Source organism: Anomaloglossus baeobatrachus, chromosome 1, assembly GCF_048569485.1.
Source record: "Anomaloglossus baeobatrachus isolate aAnoBae1 chromosome 1, aAnoBae1.hap1, whole genome shotgun sequence".
Lineage (NCBI taxonomy): Eukaryota > Metazoa > Chordata > Amphibia > Anura > Aromobatidae > Anomaloglossus > Anomaloglossus baeobatrachus.
In genome coordinates this window covers 719,192,008-719,216,893 of record NC_134353.1, presented here as the reverse complement: position 1 = coordinate 719,216,893, position 24,886 = coordinate 719,192,008, and the positions used below count along the sequence as shown (strand labels likewise).

The window sequence follows — 24,886 nt, the reverse complement described above, 5'->3', positions numbered from 1 at the left end:
TGCCCAGCACGCTACGGGGACCGGACGGCTGGTGCGTGGACAATGGCATGCAAGCCACTAATATTGCAGTGGGGTGGGAGACCCTCAAACTTCCCCAATCTGTATGCAGTAGGGTCTGGTATATACTCAGTATGCCCTACTGTCTGAAGAGATGTATACCTGGCCAGTGAGGATTCAGGATAGGAAGCCTTCAGTATATTGGCTGTAAAAATCAGTAAATGGTGAAATTCTAGGCCTAGGGCCTAGCAGGAGTCTTGTGGTGAAGAGAAACTCCACATAATGTCTTCCCTCAGAGGAGACTCAGCCAGAACCAGAACATTCCAGTTCTTTCCAGACAGAGGCTGGATAATAGCTCCACCTATTGAGCCATGTGACCAAGAACTAGCCAATAGGATAACACCCAATGCACACTTCAGATTCTTACAGTTTTCACCAGTAGATGGTGCTAGAACACAACAAATAAAAAATGCTTTACTTATAACATATAACATAATCTAATATATAAAGCTGAATGTGTGTATGTGTGTGTGTGTGTGTGTGTGTGTATGTGTGTATGTATGTCCGGGATTGGCATCTGCACCGTCGCAGCTACAGCCACAAAATTTTACACACTCACACTTCTGGACCCCGAGAGCGTCATAGGCTATGTTTCGAGGGGAAATTTTAACCCCACGCTTTACAGTTATTCGCCAAAAAATCTGCCTCCATTAAAGCGAATGGAGCTGGGAGCCACAGTGCAGCCAGAACTTCAGAAGAATGCGCAGCCACGCCCTTATATGGAATGTTGGAATGTTGGCGTGTCACAATGCAGCCAGGGAAAGAGACAGACACAGACAGGGAAAGAGGCAGATACAGACAGGGTAAGAAACAGACATAGACAGGGTAAGAGACAGACACAGACAAAGAGACAGACTGACAGGGAAAGAGACAGACTGACAGGGAAAGAGACAGACAGGGAAAGAGAGGGAAAGAGAGAGACAGGTTAAAAGACAGACACAGGGAAAAAACAGACGGAAAGAGAGGGAAAGAGACAGACAGGGTAAGAGACAGACAAAGACAGGTAAAGAGACAGACACAGGAAAAGAGACAGACAGGGAAAGAGACAGACGGAAAGTGACAGAGATAGAAAGACAGGGAAAGAGATAGATAGACAGACAGGGAGAGAGATTGAGACAGACGGAGAAAGAGACAGAGACAGACAGGGAAAGAGACAGAAGAGACAGACAAAGAGATAGAGAGAGAGACAGAGATATATACAGAGGGGGAGACAGACAGAGAATGGGAGAGAAACAGAGAGACGGTTACTATCCCGGGCAGCGGATATTGTGTGCAGAATAAATTTTTGTTAATACATTCTATTTTGTTAACAAGAGTTATTAACCCGGGCGAAGCCGGGTAGTACAGCTAGTATTACATATAAGTAAATGTACTTAAAGGAACAGACACAATCTGGACCGGGCCACTAGATACAATCTCTCTAGAGACCCTGGTTTGGGTGGGGACAGCTCTGTGGACTCTACTACATGGTTAAGGCTAAGACCGCACTTTGCGTTCACCTACTTGCAGTTCTAAACGCACGTTTTGGGCTTAATTGATTTGACCAAAGTTGCCTTTTTCAGAAATTTAGCGCTGAAAACGCATGCGTATTTACCGCGTTTAAGATGCGTTTTCAGCGCTTTTTACCTGCTTTTTCACCTGCGTTTTGACAGATGCGTTTTGAACATCAAGACACTGCTAAATAAAGATTAAATAGTCAAACACAATGAAAAAAGAGAAAAAAAAGGAACACAGAATTTTAGAAATAATTAAGAAAATATAAATATTGAATAAAATTATAGCGGTAATATACTATTTATTGGAAAAATAGCAATAAATTATTATTTTTCTTTATTTTATTTGTCGGACTATGTGTGTGTGTGTAAAGGAACATATGAAATCATTATTTTAATGTCCAAAAAGCATGCGTTTTGGTAGTCCAAAACGCATGTTTTCTGCAGATAAAAAGCAGGTAAAACGCAGGAATTTGTAGGAATCTTGGTTTATGCCATTTCTCATTGACTGCAATGTTAGCAAAAAGCACCCAAAATGGCAAAAACTACTGACATGCTGCTTCTTTGAACGCATGGTTTTTGCCACAAAATATGCAAATTAAACGCAGCGTTTTAAAACGCAAAGTGCGGTCTAAAAATCCCCATTTTCCATAGACTTTGCTGGAAAATCAAAACGCATGCCTTTTGGCACGAAAAAGGTGCATCTCAAAACGGACCTAAAAAGCAGCAGAAACGCAGGTGGAAACGCAAAGTGCGGTCGCAGCCTAAAGCTAAAAATGCACATTGTGTCAGAACGGCTACAGCCATTAATCTAAGTGATAGATCGTCGGATTCAGAATCCCCTTGCCTACATCATGCTGCTCTCAGATGAGGTAGCAAAAACCTGCTGACAGATTCCCTTTAAAGAACACAAAATATTTAAGAGAATTTCTAGCCCTCATTCATTTAGCAGAAATCGTAGCATCACTGTATATGTGGTGGGACCCCCTTTTATTTTTTTTATTTTTTTTCTAGTGATTAGAGTTCCCAAAGTAGCAGATTTTAGATGTAACAATGAAATATGTATTCCGAGCAAAACATTCATCTTCACAGGTTTATCAATAAAAGGAAAATTGACTTAGTATAAAACCTACAATTAAAAGAGATAGCTAAAGGTAAGATATAAAAGCATATATGGGACCCCTGTGAATATGAGAGTGGGATCTCCCTTGCTACAAAAGGGTGCAGTATTTAAATGAAAATTCTACCTTGCAGCTGTGAAGTTTCCAAAATTGCATGGATAAAATCATTTTACGATCCCATCTAAAATATTAGCCCAAAGATTTTAGTCATCTGCATAACGCCAACATGCCCATTCCACCTTCCTTGAAGGAAATCTATCAGCAGGTTTTTGTTACCTGATCTGAGAGCAGCATGATGTAAGCAAATAGATCCTAAATCCAACTATGTATCACTAAGATTACTGGGTGCAACCATTCTGATGCAATCAGAATTTTTAGCTTTAGGGGTACTTTGCACGCTGCGACATCGCAGGTCGATGCTGCGATGCCGAGCGCGATAGTACCCGCCCCCGTCGCAGCAGCGATTTCCTTGTGATAGCTGCCGTAGCGAACATTATCGCTACGGCAGCTTCACATGGACTCACCTGTCCTGCGACCGTCGCTCTGGCCGGTGACCCGCCTCCTTGTTAAGGGGGCGGGTCGTGCGGCGTCATAGCGACGTCACACGCCAGGCGGCCAATCGGAGCGGAGGGGCGGGGATGAGTGGGATGTAAACATCCCGCCCATCTCCTTCCTTCCGCATATCCTACAGAAGCCGCAGTGACGCCGGTAGGAGATGTTCCTCGCTCCTGCGGCTTCACACACAGCGATGTGTGCTGCCGCAGGAGCGAGGAACAACATCGGACTGTCGCGTCAGCGTAATCAGGGATTACGCCGACGCTGCAGCGATGATACGATTACGACGCTTTTGCGCTCGTTAATCGTATCATCGAGCCTTTACACACTACGATGTCGCATGCGATGCCGGAAGTGCGTCATTTTCAATTTGACCCCACCGACATCGCACCTGCGATGTCGTAGTGTGCAAAGCCCGCCTTAGTTATATAGCAGAGTCTAGAGAACTTCCCTGCCCTTACCAGGCTCTCAATAGAGATTGTAGATTAACAGTGAGGTGTCATTCAGAGCAGGGAGCATGCCGGAGTGCCGTGCACTTGACTGTGCAGTCCTGCAATGATAAGGGTCCTGCTGCTTAAACAAATATAGAAAATTTACAACAGATTGGACTGTGACAAGACAGGCAGACCTGAAGTTCCTGTGCTAACCCTTGCAGCATACTGTCTTCAGCTTACATAGCAAAAACCTGCTGACAAATTCCCTTTAAAGCACCACTCCATTTTTTTTTTATTTTACCATTGGAGTATTGCTTCTAATCTAAGTTCCCTGCACTTAGTCTTATTTTTATACTCACCTGTCATCGCCTTCACTTTCTATTGTGGCAAAAGTTTTTAGGGTGTGCGATTTCACTTTTGAAACAAAGACTTGTTCAGGGAGTGTGGCTAAGCTGTGTGGATGCTGGGAGTGTATTTATTATGCTGTTATCTATTCTACTATTTGCTATCATATAAGAAACACCAAAATTTATGAATGGTACACCTATATTTTTGAAAAGTATAAAAGACCGGATTCTCATTGAAATCATTTGGAGAGCTTTGGTTATCACATGCCTGTGTAGTTCTTTAATTCTTAATGAGAACGTAGAATGAATCCCAAAAACTTTTAATTGAAGTAAGAACTACTTCAACATCGATCAAAGGTGACGATCACCTTACAAGAGCAGTGTAGAAAGCAGATGTATATTAGGAAAGTTAGTTAGGAATTTTTAAATAAAATGGAAGGTCGTTACATTAGTAGTAGAAAACCCTTTAAGCTCTGTCCAGATAAATGGCTGAAAAGGACGATGGTCTGTAGAGAAGAAGGGAGTCTCTAGCCACTGCACATACACTACTCACAAAAAGTTAGGGATATTTGGCTTTCTGGTGAAATTTCAGGATGATCCTAAAATGCACTCTAACCTTTTCAGGTGTACTGAATGTAACTTTCTCTATACTTTTGATTGCACATGTCTAAGGGTACCGTCACACTTTAGCGATGCTCCAGCGATCCCACCAACGATCTGACCTGGTCAGGATCGCTGGTGCGTCGCTACATGGTCGCTGGTGAGCTGTCAATCAGGCAGATCTCACCAGTGACCAGTGACCAGCCCCCAGCCAGCAGCGACGCAGTGTGCGCTTGGTAACTAAGGTAAATATCGGGTAACCAAGCGCTTGGTTACCCAATATTTACCTTGGTTACCAGCGCACACCGCTTAGCGCTGGCTCCCTGCAATCCTAGCCAGAGTACACATCGGGTTAATAAGCAAACCGCTTTGCTTATTTCCCTGATGTGTACTCCGGCTACTTGTGCAGGGAGCCAGCACTGACAGCCTGAGAGCGGCGGACGCTAGTAACCAAGGTAAATCTCGCTTGGTTACCCGATATTTACCTTGGTTACAGCTTACCGCAGGTTGCCAGACACTGGCTCCCTGCTCCCTGCACATTCAGATCATTGCTCTCTCGCTGTCAAACATAGCGATGTGTGCTTCACAGCAGGAGAGCAACGTCCAAAAAATGAACCAGCACTTTGTCTAACGAGCAGCGATCTCACAGCAGGGGCCAGATCGCTGCTCAGTGTCACACACAGCGAGATCGCTAATGAGGTCACTGGTGCGTCACAAAAAACGTGACTCAGCAGCGATCTCGCTAGCGATCTCGCTATGTGAGAAGTACCCCTTTCACCTTTCAATGATTCAGTACTTTTTGCACAACTTTCTCTTCTTTAACAAAGAGCTTGATGGCAAAATTCACAATAGTTGTTTGATCTTTGATTTGCCGAATTGGTGTTTAAACAGTCCTCCTCATCAAACTGTTCACATTTTGACATCATGAGACCAAGACGACATGTAACAATTGATCAATAGTATCTCTTCATTGCGAGGCTTCAAGCAGGATATTTTCAGACTGAAGTGGCCACTGAGCTTATAGTGTCACAGAGTGTCATCAGCAGGTTGCAACAGAGATACAGAGAGACTGGAAGAATTAATGAAAGGCATAGAAGTACCAGTGGGCCTCATTGATGAAAGTCGATTCACGCTGAGCAGAAATGATAGCCGCCAATGATGGTGGAAATGTCAAGGAGAGCGCTCAGCATTCGTCTTTGTAGTCACCAGATGAGCCTTCGGTGCTGGCCAGTCACACAGACCTCATTTCATCTTAATGGAGGACAATGCTCCAGCTCATTGAGTTCGCATCAAAAGGGAACAGGTGCTGGAGACAAGGGTAACTCAAATGGAGTGGCCTGCACTTTCTCTGGATCTGAATCTATAGAAAACCTATGAAATCAGCTGATTTGCCGTGTACAGCAGTGGTGAGGAACCTCCAGCCAGCGGACAGATTCTTTTTCTGCAGCCCCCAGGGACTGCAGTGCTTAGACAGCAGCAGCGTCTTGCAGGCTGCTGGCTCTTTAAAACCTCATGTGAACTACGCATATGCAGTGTTCACTACTGAACCCTGAATACGCATACACTGAAGGATTAGGTCTCGTGAGGATGAACTTTGTGGGTGGGGTTAGCGTGCAATGCATCTTCGTCTCACAGAAGAAGATGGGATGCAGCCACACTATCCCCAGTGCTTTATGTGCCCCCCAGTGCTGTATATGCCACCCCAATGATGTATGTACTCACCAATGATGTATGTACCCCCCAATGCTGTCTGTGCTCCCTAGTGTATATACCCCCAGTGATGTATGTACTCCCGAATTATGTTTCTGTACCTCTGTGATGTCTGTGCCGCTCAGTGATTTATATACCCCCCAGTGCTGTATGTGCACCCTAGTCATGTCTGTGCTCCCAGTGCTGTCTGTTCCCCCAGTTCTGTCTGTGCCCCCAATGATGTATATATCCCCCAGTGCTGTATGTGCCCCCAGTAATATCTTTGCCAAGTGATGTATATACCCAGTGTTCTATGTGCCTTCCAGTAATGTATATGCTGTACCCCCAGTAATGTTTAGACCCCCAGTGATGTCTGTGCCCTATAGCCATGTCTATGCCTCACAGTGATGTACAGTATATACCCCCCGTTTTATCAATACTCTCAGTGATTTATATATTCCCAGTGATATTTAATACCCCCAGTGATGTTTGTGCCCCCCTGTAATGTATATACCCTCCAGAGATATATGTGCCAACCAGTGATGTATACACCCCAGAGATGTATGTGCCCCAAAGCCATGTCTATGCCTTCCAGTGATGTATATACCCCCAGCTATCTATGTGTTCCACACCCATGTCTATGACTCCCAGTGATGTATGTGCCCCCAGTGATGTATATACCCCCAGTGATGTCTATGCTACTCAGTGATATATATACCTGTAGTGATGTATATCGCCTCAGTAATGTCTGTGCCTCTCAGTAATGTATATACACCGCAGTGATGTACAGTATGTGCCCCACAGTGATATATGTACTGCCAATGATGTATGTAGCCATGACCACCAGTGATATATTTACCCCCAGTGATGTATGTACTCCCAGTGATGTACTGTATGTTCCCCACAGCCTTGTCTATGCATCCCAGGGATGTATATACCCCCCAGTGATGTATATACCCCAAGACTCCCCAGTCATGTATATGTCCCCAGACCCTCCTGTGATGTATGTGACCCCAGCCTCTCCTGTGGTGTATATATGCCCCCAGTGTCTCCTGTGATGTATGTGCCCAAGCCCCTCCAATAATGTATATGCCCCCAGCCCCTCCTGTGATGCACATGCCTCTATATGTCTTCTTTGTGATGTATATGATTTTACAAAACCTATTTTCATAAGACGTTGACTGTGATTCAGACCGAGACAAACCTGGAAAAGCTGTTGTGAGAAGCAACAACATCAATACTACCTAACATTACAGCCGCACCAAAGATAAGCAGTTCCAGCCACCACAATTGGGGCCAGTTAATTGTTTGACCAAACATAGCAGGATAATTTTCAAGTTGATAAATTTGTGCGGTCCCCGAATGATGGTAGAAATTTCCAAATGGCCAATGGCAGAAAAAAGGTTCCCCACCCCTGGTGTAGAGGCTCGTAACTCTGTACTCCAGAACCTCAATGACCTGAGGGCCGCCCTTCAAGAAGATTGGGATGTCATGCCTCAGCAGACAATAACTCGACTTGTGAACAGCATGAAACATCGTTGTTAAGCTGCTATTTATGCTCCACGCCACATGACAACTTACTGAGACATTGACATTTGGGGGTAGACCCACCACTGCTGTTGGATTTTGTTTCAATAAATTGTTTGAGATGAGGAAATCACCATTGCATGCTTCTACTTAAATGCCCGACTTTCATGATAAAATATCACTGTAACAAGAACGTTTTACATAACTTGTACCCAAAAGCCAAATATCCCTAACGTTTTGTGAGTAGCGTTGCTCCTTTCTTTTGCTGGCATGCGACAGCTCTATATGAGTGTAATATGTATGCATGCGGATGTGCATGTGGAATGGGTATCAGTAGGTGTGTAATGTGTATGAATATACAGTATATGTATGTTATATATTTCATATGTAATAATATGCTTCTGGTTTGTAGGTATGTATGTGTGTAATGTATGCTGTATAGTGTGCGGAGTGTATGCTAGATGTTATATGAGACGGGGTTAAATGTAGTTGTGCCTTGCTGTGTGCCTAGCTGGAAGAGGCGAGACTGCATGTTAAATTCTCCAGGGATAACGCATGATGGTAAATATGGAGGAATTCTTTTCATCTTTCTACTGGACCTGGACGCTACATGCAGGGCCGTATTTACCACTAGGCACCTGTGGTCCGGTGCCTAGGGCGGCGCGGTGCGGGGGGGGCGGCGCCTTCTAGCAGCAAAAAAAAAAAAAAAAAAATTAAAATTATTATTTTTTTTTTTTTTAACCTATCTCACTAAATCCACAGTCTTTTCGCGGGGGGGGGGGGGCGGGGGTAAAGGGGGGTGTTGTGTTGGGCGCATGGGCGCCCCTCTATTTATTTGTATGTATCCGCGTCTTTAAAGCGGATACAAATACACTGCAGGCAACGGGCACAGGGAGCTGATTGAACCCGGAACTGCCGATAGCTGCATTTCCGGGGTCACAACACGCGCGCTCCAATCAGCTTCTTGCCAAGAGCTGGGACATCCAAACCTGTGCAGAGCTCACAGGCACAGCAGGCACCAGTGTGACGTCTGGAGGATAATCACCGGGTCCGGAGCAGGTAATACTAATAAGCTGTCTATATGTGAAGGGGGGCTTTACTGCTAACTGTATGTGATGGGGGGAGGGGTGCACTGCACTGCATACTCACAATTAGCAGTAAGCACAGGCATTTCTATGTGATGGGGGGAGGGGTGCACTGCACTGCATACTCAGAAATGCCTGTGCTTACTGCTAATTGTATGTGATGGGGGAGGGGCGCACTGCATACTCAGAAATGCCTGTGCTAACTGTATGTGATGGGGGGAGGGGTGCACTGCATGCATACTCACAATTAGCAGTAAGCACAGGCATTTCTATGTGATGGGGGGAGGGGTTTACTGCACTGCATACTCAGAAATGCCTGTGCTTACTGCTAATTGTATGTGATGGGGGAGGGGCGCACTGCATACTCAGAAATGCCTGTGCTAACTGTATGTGATGGGGGGAGGGGTGCACTGCATGCATACTCACAATTAGCAGTAAGCACAGGCATTTCTATGTGATGGGGGGAGGGGTGCACTGCATGCATACTCAGAAATGCCTGTGCTTACTGCTAATTGTATGTGATGGGGGAGGGGCGCACTGCATACTCAGAAATGCCTGTGCTTACTGCTAATTGTATGTGATGGGGGGAGGGGCGCACTGCATTCTCAGAAATGCCTGTGCTAACTGTATGTGATGGGGGAGGGGCGCACTGCATACTCAAATGCCTGTGCTAACTGTATGTGATGGGGGAGGGGCGCACTGCATACTCAAATGTCTGTGCTAACTGTATGTGATGGGGGGAGGGGTGCACTGCATGCATACTCACAATTAGCAGTAAGCACAGGCATTTCTATGTGATGGGGGGAGGGGCGCACTGCATACTCAGAAATGCCTGTGCTAACTGTATGTGATGGGGGGAGGGGGGCACTGCATGCATACTCAGAAATGCCTGTGCTTACTGCTAATTGTATGTGATGGGGGAGGGGCGCACTGCATACTCAGAAATGCCTGTGATAACTGTATGCGATGGGGGGAGGGGAGAGCCTAGAATGTATGGGCTCCTTACAGGTTAGTTGATGATCGTTGCGATGTTTCTTTTTGTCCACTATAATCATGCAAGGGGAGGCTGGGGGAGAGAGAGGCTGGGAAGAGAAAGAGGCTGAGGGAGGCTGGGAAGAGAGAGAGGCTGGGAAGAGAAAGAGGCTGAGGCTGGGGGACGCTGGGAAGAGAGAGAGGCTGGGAAGAGAGAGGCTGAGGCTGGGGGAGGCTGGAAAGAGAGAGAGGCTGGGAAGAGAGAGGCTGAGGCTGGGGGAGGCTGGGAAGAGAGAGAGGCTGGGAAGAGAGAGGCTGAGGCTGGGGGAGGCTGGGAAGAGAGAGAGGCTGGGAAGAGAGAGGCTGAGGCTGGGGGAGGCTGGGAAGAGAGAGAGGCTGGGAAGAGAGAGGCTGAGGCTGGGGGAGGCTGGGAAGAGAGAGAGGCTGGGAAGAGAGAGAGGCTGGGAAGAGAGAGGCTGAGGCTGGGGGGAGGCTGGGAAGAGAGAGAGAGGCTGAGGCTGGGGGGAGGCTGGGAAGAGAGGCTGAGGCTGGGGGGAGAGAGGCTGAGGCCGGGGGAGAGGGAGGCTGGGGGGAGAGAGAGGCTGAGGCTGGGGGAGAGGGAGGCGCTGAGGCTGGGGGGAGAGGGAGGCGCTGAGGCTGGGGGGAGAGAGGCTGAGGCTGGGGGGAGGCTGGGGGGAGAGAGAGGCTGGGGGGAGAGAGGCTGAGGCTGGGGGGAGAGAGAGGCTGAAGCTGGGGGGAGGCTGGGGGGAGAGAGAGGCTGATGCTGAGGGAGGCTGGGGGGAGAGAGAGGCTGAGGCTGGGGGGAGGCTGGGGAGAGAGAGGCTGAGGGGGAGAGAGAGAGGCTGAGAGACTGAGGCTGGGAGGAGAGAGGCTGAGGCTGGGGGGGAGGCTGGGGAGAGAGAGGCTGAGGCTGGGGGGGAGAGAGAGAGGCTGAGAGACTGAGGCTGGGAGGAGAGAGGCAGACGCTGGGGAGGCTGATGCTGAGGGAGGCTGATGCTGAGGGAGGCTGATGCTGAGGGAGGCTGATGCTGGGGGAGGCGGGGAGGGGGAGGGTTGGAGGAGGGAAGCTGATGCTGAGGGAGACTTGGAGGAGGGAGGCTGAGGGAGGAGGGAGGCTGATGCTGGGAGGAGGGAGGCTAATGCTGGGGGAGGCTAGGAGGAGGGAGGTTGATGCTGGGAGGAGGGAGGCTGATGCTGGGGGAAGCTGGGAGGGTGAGGCTTGGAGGAGGGAGGCTGATGCTGAGGGAGGCTGATGCTGAGGGAGGCTGATGCTGGGGGAGGCTGGGAGGAAGGAGGCTGATGCTGGGGGAGGCTGGGAGGAAGGAGGCTGATGCTGGGGGAGCCTGGGAGGAGGGAGGCTGATGCTGGGGGAGGCTGATGCTGGGGGAGGCTGATGCTGGGGGAGGCTGATGCTGAGGGAGGCTGATGCTGAGGGAGGCTGATGCTGGGGGAGGCTGGGAGGGGGAGGGTGAGGCTTGGAGGAGGGAAGCTGATGCTGAGGGAGACTTGGAGGAGGGAGGCTGAGGGAGGAGGGAGGCTGATGCTGGGAGGAGGGAGGCTGATGCTGGGGGAGGCTAGGAGGAGGGAGGCTGATGCTGGGAGGAGGGAGGCTGATGCTGGGGGGAGGCTAGGAGGAGGGAGGCTGATGCTGGGAGGAGGGAGGCTGATGCTGGGGGAGGCTGGGAGGAGGGAAGCTGATGCTGGGGGAGCCTGGGAGGAGGGAGGCTGATGCTGGGGGAGGCTGATGCTGGGGGAGGCTGATGCTGAGGGAGGCTGATGCTGAGGGAGGCTGGGAGGGGGAGGGTGAGGCTTGGAGGAGGGAAGTTGATGCTGAGGGAGACTTGGAGGAGGGAGGCTGAGGGAGGAGGGAGGCTGATGCTGGGAGGAGGGAGGCTGATGCTGGGGGAGGCTGGGAGGAGGGAGGCTGATGCTGGGGGAGGCTGGGAGGAGGGAGGCTGATGCTGGGGGAGGCTGGGAGGAGGGAGGCTGATGCTGGGGGAAGCTGGGAGGAGGGAGGCTGATGCTGGGGGAAGCTGGGAGCAGGGAGGCTGATGCTGGGGGAGGCTGGGAGGAGAGAGGCTAATGCTGGAGGAGGCTCATGCTGGGGGAGGCTGGGAGGAGAGAGGCTAATGCTGGAGGAGGCTCATGCTGGGGGAGGCTGGGAGGAGAGAGGCTGATGCTGGAGGAGGCTCATGCTGGGGGAGGATGGGAGGAGAGAGGCTGATGCTGGGGTAAGCTGGGAGCAGGGAGGCTGATGCTGGGGGGAGAGAGGCTGAAGCTGGGGGAGGCTGGGGGGAGAGAGGCTGATGCTGGGGGAGGCTGGGGGGAGAGAGGCTGATGCTGAGGGAGAGGCTGCTGCTGGAGGCGGGGGGAGAGAGGCTGCTGCTGGGGGAATGGAAGAGAGGGGCCAATGCTAGAGACAGAGGACAAGGGTTGAGGGATAGAGCAATGACAATATCGATGGGGGGGGAGTGTAAGTACTCAGAATAAGAGGGGGGCAGCATTGGGAGCTCATTATGGAGAAGGGGCAGCATGTGTGGGCTCAGTATGGAGTGGAACAATGTAGGGGAGTCAATATCAAGAGTGGGGTAGTGTGTGTGTGTGTGTGTGTGTGTGTGTGTCAGCATAAGCGCTAGTGTGGTGGTCTTAGTATGATGAGTGGGGCAGCATGGAGGTGTCATTATGGAAAAGAGGAAGGCAGCATTAGGAGCTCATGGAGAGGGGCAGCATGCATGGGACATTGTGAGGAGGGGGCAGCATGCATGGGACATTGTGAGGAGGGGGCAGAATGCATGGGACATTGTGAGGAGGGGGCAGCATGCATGGGACATTGTGAGGAGGGGGCAGCATGCATGGGACATTGTCAGGAGGGGGCAGCATGCATGGGACACTGTGAGGAGGGGGCAGCATGCATGGGACACTGTGAGGAGGGGGCAGCATGCATGGGACACTGTGAGGAGGGGGCAGCATGCATGGGACACTGTGAGGAGGGGGCAGCATGCATGGGACACTGTGAGGAGGGGGCAGCATGCATGGGACACTGTGAGGAGGGGGCAGCATGCATGGGACACTGTGAGGAGGGGGCAGCATGCATGGGACACTGTGAGGAGGGGGCAGCATGCATGGGGCAGCATGCATGGGACATTATGAGGAGGGGGCAGCATGCATGGGACATTGTGAGGAGGGGGCAGCATGATGTGAGGACAATGTGCAGATCATATTTCATAATTGAGGAAGGTGTGGTGGGTATAATTTATAAGGGAGGGCAGTGTGTAGTTTATTAGGGGCAGTGTGACAGTCACAGTATATAAGTGGGGAGGGTGTGGTGGGAATATTTTATACTCATGCTATGTTTTGATGTGCCTGTGGTGATCCCCATTGGGGGGGGGTTAGTGCCCTTCGTTTCTCATTGATACTTTTTCAAGTGTTTTACAAAGTAGATCTGCCTTAAACAGATGTCGTGTGCAAAAACTCAGTTTTACGTTGTCACTAAGGGGCGCGACCACTTAAAGTGCCTAGGGCAGCACGAAGGCAAAATACAGCCCTGGCTACATGCACTACCACATACTTCACCATGAGTCCGTGGAGGACTTTACTGAATATATTGCTTTATCTACATAAGATTTTAATAACTGAATTTATAGGCCAATTAAGCATTACCTAAAAAATAAGGGTTTAATTAGATTGCTTGTGATGCATTGGGTAATACATCCGAGGCTCCCATTTACTACATTATAAACGGCTTTACTGATTTGCAGTTTATTGCGCATCCAAGGAATCCTTTGCCTTTAACATAAAATTGGAGAGTACATTCGTGTAAACTACAATTCTGCATACCAGTCCTTAACCTTAATCATTCTCTTGTATTTGACATCCATCCCTTCCCAGCGTCTTCTTTTTTTTTTCTTTTTAAATTATATTTTTTATCTGCCAAAGAAAGCAGCCCTTCTAATTGTGCCTATGATTTATCAAGAATTCATGTAGCAAGAGAGCCCCCTAGTGGTAGTTATCGAGTACAGCAAAAAGAGTGGATTTCCAACAAATTGAAAAGAGATTTAACTTTAAGATTTTAACAGAGTAAGAATTATCTAATATAATTTTTAATTGACATGAAAATAAGGTAATCAGTAATGATTGATTATACATTCCGATTAGTGACATATTGCTCAGCTTATGGGAAAAGCATGCCGATAGTTTAATAGCATTCAAGTGTGGTTCGATTTCATTATACCATGCTTTGTGCATAACATGTGTGGTAAATTGTTTTTAAAGGGAATCTTTCAGCATGTTTTTGCTATGTTTTTGCTCTGTCTAGCAATGTATCCCTTACTAGGCTGCATGTTGTAGATTCCATAAAATCAGTGTTTTAGCAGCAGAAGATTATCATTAGAGCGCTAGCTGTCTTGTACCATGTAAACCTCCTACTTACTCTGTGTAACCCCACTCCCACCACTGATTGGCAGCTTTCTACCTATACACAGTGTACACAGAAAGCTGCCAATCAGTGTTGTGGACGCGGTTATATAGAGCTCAACATTCAGAGACATGGTAGATCTCCAGCAGAGAAAACTGTAATTTTTATCAAGACTGCAGCAAGCAGCCCAGTAAGTGACACATCAAATGAATCTGGGTCTCTGCCCCTATAGTATGCTGTTCTCAGATTACATAGCAAAAACCTGGTGACAGACTCCCTTTAAGTATTGAAAAATGAGCTAGACTTAAGCCTGCTTTACACGTTGCAATTTCGCATACGATCTCGCATGCGATCGTACCCGCCCCCATCGTATCTGTGGCACGTTCAATTTGTTGAACGTGCCACACAAACGATTAACCCCCGTCACTCGTCCTTACCCGTCCATACGACCTCCATGTGGGCGGCGAACATCCACTTCCTGGAGTGGGAGGGACGTTCGGCGTCACATCGACGTCACGCAGCAGCCGGTCAATAAAAGCAGAGGGGCGGAGCTGAGTGGGACGTAAACATCCCGCCCACCTCTTTCCTTCCGCACTGTGGGCCGGGAGCCGCAGGACGCAGGTGAGATCTGTTCAATGTTCCCGGGGTGTCACACACTGCAATGTGTACTACCCTGGGTACGATGAACAATCTGACGTGCAATTCTAGAGACAGATACGATGTGTATGCGATGAACGTTTTAACGTTCAATCGCACGTACCTGTCATACACTGCAATGTAACTTACAATGCCGGATGTGCGTCACTTACGACATGACCCCGCCGACACATTGTAAGATACATTGCAGCGTGTAAAGCGGGCTTTAGATCAGGTTTTTATATACATGAAGTCACGTAAATGCGACCAATGCCTACATTATGGAAGGTCCAGAAAACGGTGGTAGATAAGAATATTAGATCTGCAGTTACATCTAAACACTATTTACTGTATATATTGAATGACATAAGACTCAGATAATATATGCTGCAATATGCTTCATAGATTTTTATTGTTTCTGCTATTTTGACATGCTTTCATATTTCTGTGTCGTCCAGGGTTATGGGGTACTCGGTCCCAGGCAATATATATCTGGGGAATGTCACTTTGGTGGCCGTTGCCTGGTTCCGTGCCCTGGGTCCTTTTTGAAAAGGGGAATATTTACAGGGGATTAGATTAGTGTTCACACGTGATGCCACTTGCAGTGTTGCGGCTATGAGTATGGAGCCGCCGCTGCACAATGTCCACTACTGGGGCTGGTGTTAGTGATAGCCTGGATGTTAGACACTCCACAAGCAGGGCCGGGTCCCAGAGGGTAAGTGATGTGACGGGTGTCGGAAGAAGGTAGTTCATACAAGGGGTTCAGTGCACTGGTCTCTACTCACTTTCTGGTGGTAACTGGTCACCCGAGGCCGGCTGGTTTCACCTTCAGGTCCCCTTTGTCCCAGTGCCAGTTTAGTAATCTAGTGCCTTCTTCACCTGGGCCTATCTCTGGTTGGTGGGTCACTGTGATGTAGAGGAACTGGGGGTCCCCGTCCAGTAGTTTTCCACTACAGTCCGTATGACAGCAGTGTGAACCCTGTGGGGTTGGAGTCTCTGGTCCTGTCCCCGGTTCTCCCTTTGCTACGGAGTCTCGGATTTTTAAAGTCAGTGAGGTCTTTGATGGTCCCCTCACTGTGCAGGTGTTATCAGGCCTGCCTGGAGCTCCTGCCTGACCTAGGGTCCTGTACCCCGTTGGTGCATTGTTCCGGGAGTACTACACCGTACTCCACCGGCAACTATCACCTGGGCACCAGGTTACTGTTCACTCCAAGTCAGTGCATCTCCTCGCGTCCACTTTCACTGTCTATCTACGACTGACTTCTTTCCACTGTCTGACCCTCCCACCTGGTCAACTAGTGGACTGGACTGGCTCCACCTCTAGGTGGCCAACCATTGGTCTGACCCTAGCTTTGTACCATTCTATGGGAGATTGTTGGGGAAAAACTGGTATTTTGTGAAGTGTTTGTGTGTGCCCGGGTCTGGTCTTCTGGGGCCCTAGGGGGTAGGCCCTGCATCCCGGTGTGGCTGCAGAACCTTGTAGCTCCCTGATGGCTTCAGGGGCACTACACTTCACCAATTTGTCTGATTTTCTTGCTTCCTGTAGGGTTAGAACATTCCCTAAGGAGTCATCACTGGGTCACGACACCGTGAGAGCCCTGATGTACTACGCCCTGAAGGTGTGGAGTGATATCACACCTCTGAATTTCCATGAAGTGGCTGGGAATAATGCAGACATTCAGATCGACTTCTCCAGAGCTGACCACAATGATGGCTACCCATTTGATGGACCGGGTGGTACTGTAGCTCATGCGTTTTTCCCCGGTGAACATCACTCCTCTGGCGACACTCATTTTGATGATGAAGAGTCATGGACATTCCGATCATCAGGTATGTCAGGGTAAGAGAAACCATAGTTCTGCATTTGAGCTGTAGAAATATACACAGAATGGAAGGCCATTTTTATTACTACCGTGATATTACTGCCTTATCCGCTAAAAGTAATGTCATTCACTCCATGCATGAACTGGTTTAAAGCCAAACACCTTGTGCAGAATTAAGATGTGGCAAAATAAGGGAACTCCAATAACCTGAAGCTTGTGGGTCCAAATGCCAAATCTCCATTGGGGCCCAACTAGGCGGGGTCTTTACTAGTATTGGTTTTCTCATATGGCCAAAGGGACTTTTCCGGGCTCCAGGGCTCAGGTGTAACTACAGCCCCTGCCCCCACCGTGGTTACACCCGTTCTAATTAGACTAATTTAGATGAACTAGACTTTAAAATAATAAATTATAAAGTGTTTACACTTTTTTATTTATTTTACATACATTTGTTAATGCAAGTCTTTAGTCCAAATTTAGCATTTACAAGGAGCAATAATATCTAATGTCTTAATCTTTGCTTAACTTTGCTGCAATTTTATGCTGTTTTGATAATATGTTGTTGCTGGACTGAGCGTCACTTTATATACGATGTTTAGGGTGACTAAAAATAAGCATCTTGTCCGATCTATTGGCTGAGATAGAAGTATCGTCAATATGATGCCATTTCCCTCTCGTTCCAGACATACATGGCATGGACCTGTTTGCTGTCGCAGTACATGAATTTGGTCATGCAATTGGGCTGACTCACATTTCTGATATGGAATCTATAATGAGACCATATTATCAAGGGCCAGTGGGTGACCCCCTGAAATATAGCCTACCTTATGATGATAAAGTCAGGATCTGGCAGCTATATGGTAAGTTGTGTGCATGGTTAGATGATGGATTAACACTTTGGCCCTGACTGATCATTCATGTTATGTTTTCATTTTAGTACGTTTGTCTGTTAGGCACTTTTATGCTTGTCCTAAATTTGTTATGGCTTTTGTACCGCTTTTACGCTAGTTTTTAAGTCTTCATTCATTTTTGATTTGCATGACAATGTGGATGTGGTTATTATTCTGCAGATGTTTTTCGCTAACTCATCATTTGAGATTTTTCAAAATGTCATCAAATTTTTGCACAGTTACTGCGGTACCGTAGTGGGGTCCAAACTCTGTCAATTGCGGGCTTAATTGCACAGTTGAAGGCTAACATTTGAATCATTATTTAAAAGGTTCTTGCAACGTTTTTTTAAAAGGCGGAAATATAGCAAAAAATAAAAAAAATTAAAAACGCAGGTTTAGATTTACGCCAAATTCTTCAAACATCATGTTCCATTTTGATTAAAGGAAATATGTAACTAGATTTTTGCTCCCCCATCTGAGAGCAGCATAATGTAGAGACAGAGACCCTGATTCCAGCGATGAGTCACTTACTGAGCTGTTTGTTGTCATTTTGATAAACTCAATGTTTTCTCTGCTGCAGATCTAGGAGTTATACAGAGCTCATGAATATGCGGGACTACCTGGCAGCACACAAAGTGGTCCTCTAATGAATCTGCTTCTGATTTATCAGTGATTTTATCAAAATTACATTAGGCAGCCCAGTAAGTGACATATCGCTAGAATCAGGGTTTCTGCCCCTGCATTATGCTGCTCTCAGATTAGGTGGCAAAATCTTGGTGACAGATTCACTTTAATTTTCTACACTTTTTGGATTCATTAAAATCTGCCATCTCAAAAAAAATTGGCTTATTACGAAAATGTTGAATCAGGACTAAAATTTTCAAAGCTGCAGTAAAGTAAATGCACTTTGTAATAATAATTAAGTTAGGGGCTAAACCACATTCACAAAAATGTGTCTATATAATTGCGAAGTTGAAAAACAGCAAACACAGATTCTCCATTCTCTGTGTTTTGGTCACTGATGCAGCGAAGCTAAGGTTAGTGACTGTACTGAAGTAGATGACATGAGCCAATGTTGGCTGCAGCAGTGATTAAAAAAAAGGACCCACACACCTTAAGTATTAAATGAATATGTGTGATTCCCTGGACCCCAGGGGTCACAGGTAATTACATCAGCCATATACACACACACCCCCATCCCCTGTGAGGTCACACACATGTCACCCGAAAGGGAGACCTGATGCCTCCCTCAGGGCGAGTAGAGCACACCAGGTGGGCAGAGTCAGGCAGAAAGGCACGCCCACCGAGGAGACTACTGTCCTGGGGCAGGAAGTTCAAACAGATAAGTTTTGAGATGACAGTGAGTGGTAGTGGAGCAGCTGTCAGGGACCCGGGTAGGAGCCTGGGCCCCTTGGAAACGTCAGGCAGGCAGACGGTGGTGGCCGTCTGCAGGAGTACCAGTACAGCAACCGGCGGAACCGTACGGACCGGGCCTGGGTTGGAGCCTGCCGGTCCTGAACTGGGGAGTCAACCATGTACCGGAGCACCAGAAACCGGGTACTCAGACCCCGTCCTAGCTTAGAAGCCACTGAGTATAGGCAAATTGACTGATTGCTGGCTGGACCTCACGTGTTCATCCACATCCAAAGTCCCGAAAGAAGGCAAAAGCCCACCGAGACCGGGTGAGCGCCACCGCTCAACGCCGGGGAGCGTGCTACCACTGCTCAGGCAGGGGAGCCGAAACACAGCATTCAGAGGTGTACGGGAAAAGGGGCTACCATCAACCCCACAGGGGACACCTGCATCCAGCCGCGGGAACCGACCACATCCGAACTTTGGTTTACCAGTGACTCAGAGTGTGAATCAATCGTGAGTAAACCAGTGCCATCCGGGCACGACACTACACCGTGGCACGGCACCCTGCACCCTGACAACAATATCAGCGCTCCAGTCCCCAACGGCACTGGGGCCCCGGGACACACCGCCCCTACCCACGAAGGGGCTAACATCTAGTCTGCGGCCGCAACACCGATCCCGGACGAGCCCGCCTTCACTCCAGCCGCAGCGGTGGTGCATCCCGTCACCACGTCCCGTGGGTGGCGTCACAACCCGTTGGACGACAGTGCGGCCCTCCCCGGCTGCGCGCCTCGTCCCACACCACCACCACTACCACCCCGCTACCTCTCCCTTCTAACAGAGCGACGTGGCCCTCGGTCTGGAGGCACTCATGCCACCGACAACCCGAGCCTGGACCTCGAGCGGCTCGGCCCGAGCAAGCGGAGGAAGGGGCCTGGCCCCTCTCAGGGCGGTACATATGCAGGTGCAAAAATACACTATGTGGACAATATTCATTGTGCATCAACTTCATGCACTGCACTCTGTGTGGATTCTCAGGGCACGTAACCGCAAGTGTGTAATATGCATCCATGCGGTCACGTGCCGACTAGATAGGCAAGGCCTCACTCAATGCAAGTATTGGAATGTGGTCGGAAGTATACAGATTGCATTCTTGCGGTCACATTACTGCGCGCTTCCAGCGCCAGCATCGGACAATCTTCACAGCGCACAGTGCTCGCGATGTGAGAGTTTCCAAGTCTGCAGTCACATACGGTGACTCTAAACTTGTAGCCTGAGGCCAGACAACCCCTTTAATTCCTGACAAACGGAAATGTGTCTGTGTCACTGGAGAAGAGGGTTAAAAGAGCTTTCTGATAAAAAATGAGTTAAACACTGTGAAAATTGCCGAACTCTCCTGATTCGGCCGCTTTTTTTATTTCTGCACTGTGCCACTTCATTGCAGAAAAAAATCACATTTGTTGCTTTTGGAGTGCACTATGAGAAATTTTAGCTTGTAGTCCAATTAGACGATTCTTCAGAGTCTTCTTTGGGTGCAAGAGTATTTCTCCCCTCCCTCTCAAATACTGCCAAACACAGCACTAGCAGTTCAATAGTCTCAGACACTGCTGAGCTGTGATTGGCAGAGTCGGTGAAGGAGGGGTGACAGCACATTCCCCCAAAGAAGACTGAAGAAGCGCCCCCTTGAACTGCAAGCAGAAATTTCAAATACTGTGCTCAAAAGTAACAAATGGGAATATCTGTGACAATGTACGAAAAGGAAAAGACTTAGGAGACTTATGGATTGTTACCAAGTATTTAAAGGGGTTGTCCACAACTTGGACATTTTGGACAACTCTTCAATATTTCAATATTTTTATTTTTTTTTTGTAACTGGGGCTAAGGAATTAGCCCCAGTTACACGGAAAATGCAGCCTGGTTGCAGCATACCAGAGCTGTCAGGGTTTCCTATGCTATACACAGTGATCATATCACCACTGTGTATTGAGAAAGAAGCGCCATCAGTGTTTCCTATTAATGCATACAGAGGGCTTGTTTAGCGCTGTGTGGGCAGCAATAGAGAAGACAGAAATGGTAATAAACTGTCTCTGCTTTCTCTATAGGGACTCCAGCTGTCTCTGACATCCTGGATCCATGTTCCCCGCAGCCTCACTCGATTACATAACTGTGTTACTTTGCAGTGACATTTTAGCACCTCACAACAGAGAAGAAGCGGGACTGTTGAATGTTTAATGTCTATCAGCAGTCTGGAAGCAGTAAAAATAGAAATTGGTGACATACTCACTTTCCATCGCCCTCATAGATCAAGGTCTGCATCGGCTTCAGAAGCGATGTATAGTCAGCTTTGAAGCCCGTGGACTGGTACAGCCTGTGATTGGAAGTAGACATCACTTCTAGAGTCAACATAGACCTCCAGAGTGGCCTGCGCTAGGTCCACAGAGGAGCAGGAAGATGTGTATGTCACCAATTTTTACTATAAGCATATTCATGCCCTTTTTCTGTATCGGACAAGTACTTAACTAAGCCGCTTTGAATACATGCAAAATGCTTAGTATGCATACCATATCAGATAGATTACAGGCCCTGCTTTAAGCCCTGTAACATTGTCAGATTGTACTACACACAGAGGCGGCTCTATAGAATTTTCTTGTATAATGAAGTAGGGGGTGATGGCAACTTAGCCTACTAATACTTGGGCACGGGCAGACATATCACTGGTGCAGTTGCACAGGGGCCCAAGAGGTTGGGGGGCCCATTTCTACCACCAAAGTATAGCTGGAATTGTGCAATATAATCAACTCTTGGGCTGCAACGGGACCATATAGTGTACTGTTCTTGCACAAGGGCCCTCTTCTCTCTGTTGTCGCCAGTGGCTTTGGGCCCAACCTTTGATTTACTGATCTTGATTTATTCTTTAAAAGATTATACATAAGACTTCTTCCTCTTCCTTTTTATTTCAGATGTCCATTTTATATTTGCTGCATACCGTTTTTTGAAAAAATTCAGGGTTAATAAAGCATGTATATATTCGGTGCTACACATATAAATATGCTGCTTCACCCGGTTGTCAGTGGTGTGCACATTAAATTCAGCTGCATGTAGGGTCAGCACTAGAGAACACCGTTCTGGGAAATTCAATTATTATGCGGCATTATCAGCTCATCATTTCATATCTGGGTGCACTGTTTGTGAAATTAGTTTTTGAGTTAGATGCTGTGTCTTATTTTCTGTTCCAGTTTCCCACATGGCCTCTAATCCTTCACCCTCTCTCACCCCAGGAGTCCGTGAGTCTGTGTCCCCAACAGCAAAGCCTGAAGTGTCCGAAGCTGAAGAACATCCCTTTCTGCCTGATCTGCCAGAGAACCGTTCTACCATCCAGTAAGACGTCACTGCTTCCAGACAGATGGCCGTGTATTTTCTATTCCGTCAGATGGATTGCTTTATTTTTGGCAGACAGCAATAATTTGTTTTCCATGTTAAGCAAAGTTCACCCTTGGCTGTCTCCAGATCCACGGGAAATTGTCCATAGGTGATAATCCCTATCAGTGTGCTGCAATTCTGTGTTAGATTATTGGGCTTGGGAGCCGTTCTAAACATAATAATGGTAGATGAGTACTGGAGGCTGGAGCTAGACACATTGATAATTAACAGAGAATTTAGCACAGTAGTGCACAGTAGACAGAGTGGGCCAACTGCACTGTTAAATAGCCTCAGGCTCCCCTCACTCTACGTTCTTGCCTTCCGGTGGAGGTATAAGTCAGGAGTATTGCTTGATGTACACCTCTGACTCAAAGTTTTGGTGTATACTCATATAGATGCATGCAGTGTCGTAAATCAAGCATAGGAACCTTCTTGTAAAAAACATGTATATTCATACATTTTTCTTTACAGAGGAAAAAAAAAGAATACTAACACTCTTTTGTTATAAGTCAGGTCAATGGAGCCTATGTATACATTTCACATACGCAGCCTTGTACCCCAGCCAACACATATCACTCCCTGACTTCCATGTGTGTCATGTGGTGATGTGGCTGGCATTGTCAGACACATCTGGCGGCAGCCTATATCCTGGAGCGCAAAAGGTTTGGGCATTTGAATTCAGACTGCCAGATTTGTCTCTCTTCAACATTTTCTTTAGAGGGAGAGTCAGGAGGCGTTTTTACATACCGTGTATCCAGGGCCAGATTAAGGTTGGTGGGGGCCCCTGGGCAGAAAATCAGGTGGGGGCCCCATAACGTTAAAATGTTTAGCCATAACAGTAGAGCACGAACTGTAGCATTTAGATATAAATCCAATGAGCATGTATCTTATCCTGTTCTGCCACATTCAGATTTACAGTACTACAATACAGTTACAGTCCAGGATAACTCACAGAATATACACAGAATATACACAGAACATATACACAGAAAGTAGAGTTACTCACATTTTTTATTGATCCCAATGTTAAAACAGTCAAGGAATAGTAAAAATGCAGAAAGGGAAAGTTTTCACTGGTAGCAATGGTTGCTAAATATAACAATGTGCTCTCTATTGTATTATCTCCGGAGTAGTACATAACAGCTGATGTCTGTACACAGTATAGCATATACAGTATCAGAGGTGGATCGTTCAGTTTGGCGCCCCTCCTATACACGCCTTATGCGGTTTGAGTAGTCGTTATGTGACCGCTCATACGCCATTTTCACACTTGCCACATGCCGATGAGCTGCTCTTCCTAATTCTCTCCATGTTCAGTGAAATACTACAGCCCATAAAGAGAAGCAGGAAGAGAAGCTAATTGTGACTGGAAGTATGAAAATTACCTGCAAGTGGTCATGTGACCACTTCTGGAATTAGCAAGCAGAGCTGAATCCTTAGGGGTACTTTACACGTTGCAACATCGCTACCACTATATCATCGGGGTCACGTCGTTAGTGACGCACATCCAGCACCGGTAGCGACATCGCAACGTGTAAATCCTAGATGGAACAATGAACGAGTACAGAAGCGTACAATCTCGCTGACCTGTGTAACGTCGTTCATTTCCATAATGTCGGATCGACTGCAGGTACGATGTTGTTTTTCGTTCCTGCAGCTCCACACATCGCTGTGTTTGAACCCGCAGGAGCGACAAACATCTCCTTACCTGCGTCCACCGGCAATGCGGTGTCCCGCTCATCTCCGCCCCTCCGCTTCTATTGGTCGGCCGATCAGTGACGTCACGGTGACGTCGCTGTGACGCCAAATGCACCTCCCCCTTGAAGGAGGGATTGTTCGGCAGTCACAGCGACGTCGCCGAGCATGTATGTGTGTGTGAAGCTGCCGTAGCGATAATGTTCGCTATGGCAGCAATTAACACATATCGCATGTGCGACGGGGGCGGGTGCTATCACGCTTCACATCGCTAGCCAATGCTAGCGATGTCGCAGCGTATAAAGTAACCCTTACATTGAGTATATTACAGGTTGTTAGGATTGGGCATGCTACAGGGCTTAATTTTATTATTAAAAGGGTTGTCCAGGTCCACAATTAAAATTTGCAGTTATTCTATATGACTGCAGACTTCTGAATTCTCACAGCTTGCAGACTGCACGTGTGTCGCCCGGGGACCAGGGGTACTCAGATCCGGGCCACAGGGTCACTCCTGTGGGTATCACGGTGGCGTGACCCGGTCTGTGATCCCAGGCTCCACAGTAAAAGGGGATTTGGGTAAGGGAGATTGTCCGTGACGCCACCCACGGTTGTGGTGAAGTTGGAACACCACCGCTGCTTTGGACGGGGATCCCGGGAGCGATGGTATGGAGCAGCTAGATGTTATTTCTCCCCTCCGTGGGTAGGGGGTTGGTAGTCCCGGGGCCCGGTGATAGGGTAAGCAGGGAGCAGGGCG

The 24,886-nt window shown here is 47.9% G+C and overlaps 1 protein-coding gene across 2 annotated transcripts in view; it reads left to right on the top strand.

Moving 5' to 3' along the window:
• MMP17 (matrix metallopeptidase 17) overlaps window positions 1–24,886 on the top strand; it is a 266,942-nt gene that overhangs the window by 190,546 nt on the left and 51,510 nt on the right. Inside the window, exons 4-6 of one of the 2 annotated variants that reach the window (XM_075341808.1) lie at window positions 16,498–16,781; window positions 17,455–17,631; window positions 22,296–22,395. In XM_075341808.1, the coding sequence (XP_075197923.1) occupies window positions 16,498–16,781; window positions 17,455–17,631; window positions 22,296–22,395 (561 nt within the window). Of the gene's footprint in view, window positions 1–16,497; window positions 16,782–17,454; window positions 17,632–22,253; window positions 22,396–24,886 lie in introns of both variants that reach the window. The other variant, XM_075341807.1, reaches the window with a different exon arrangement.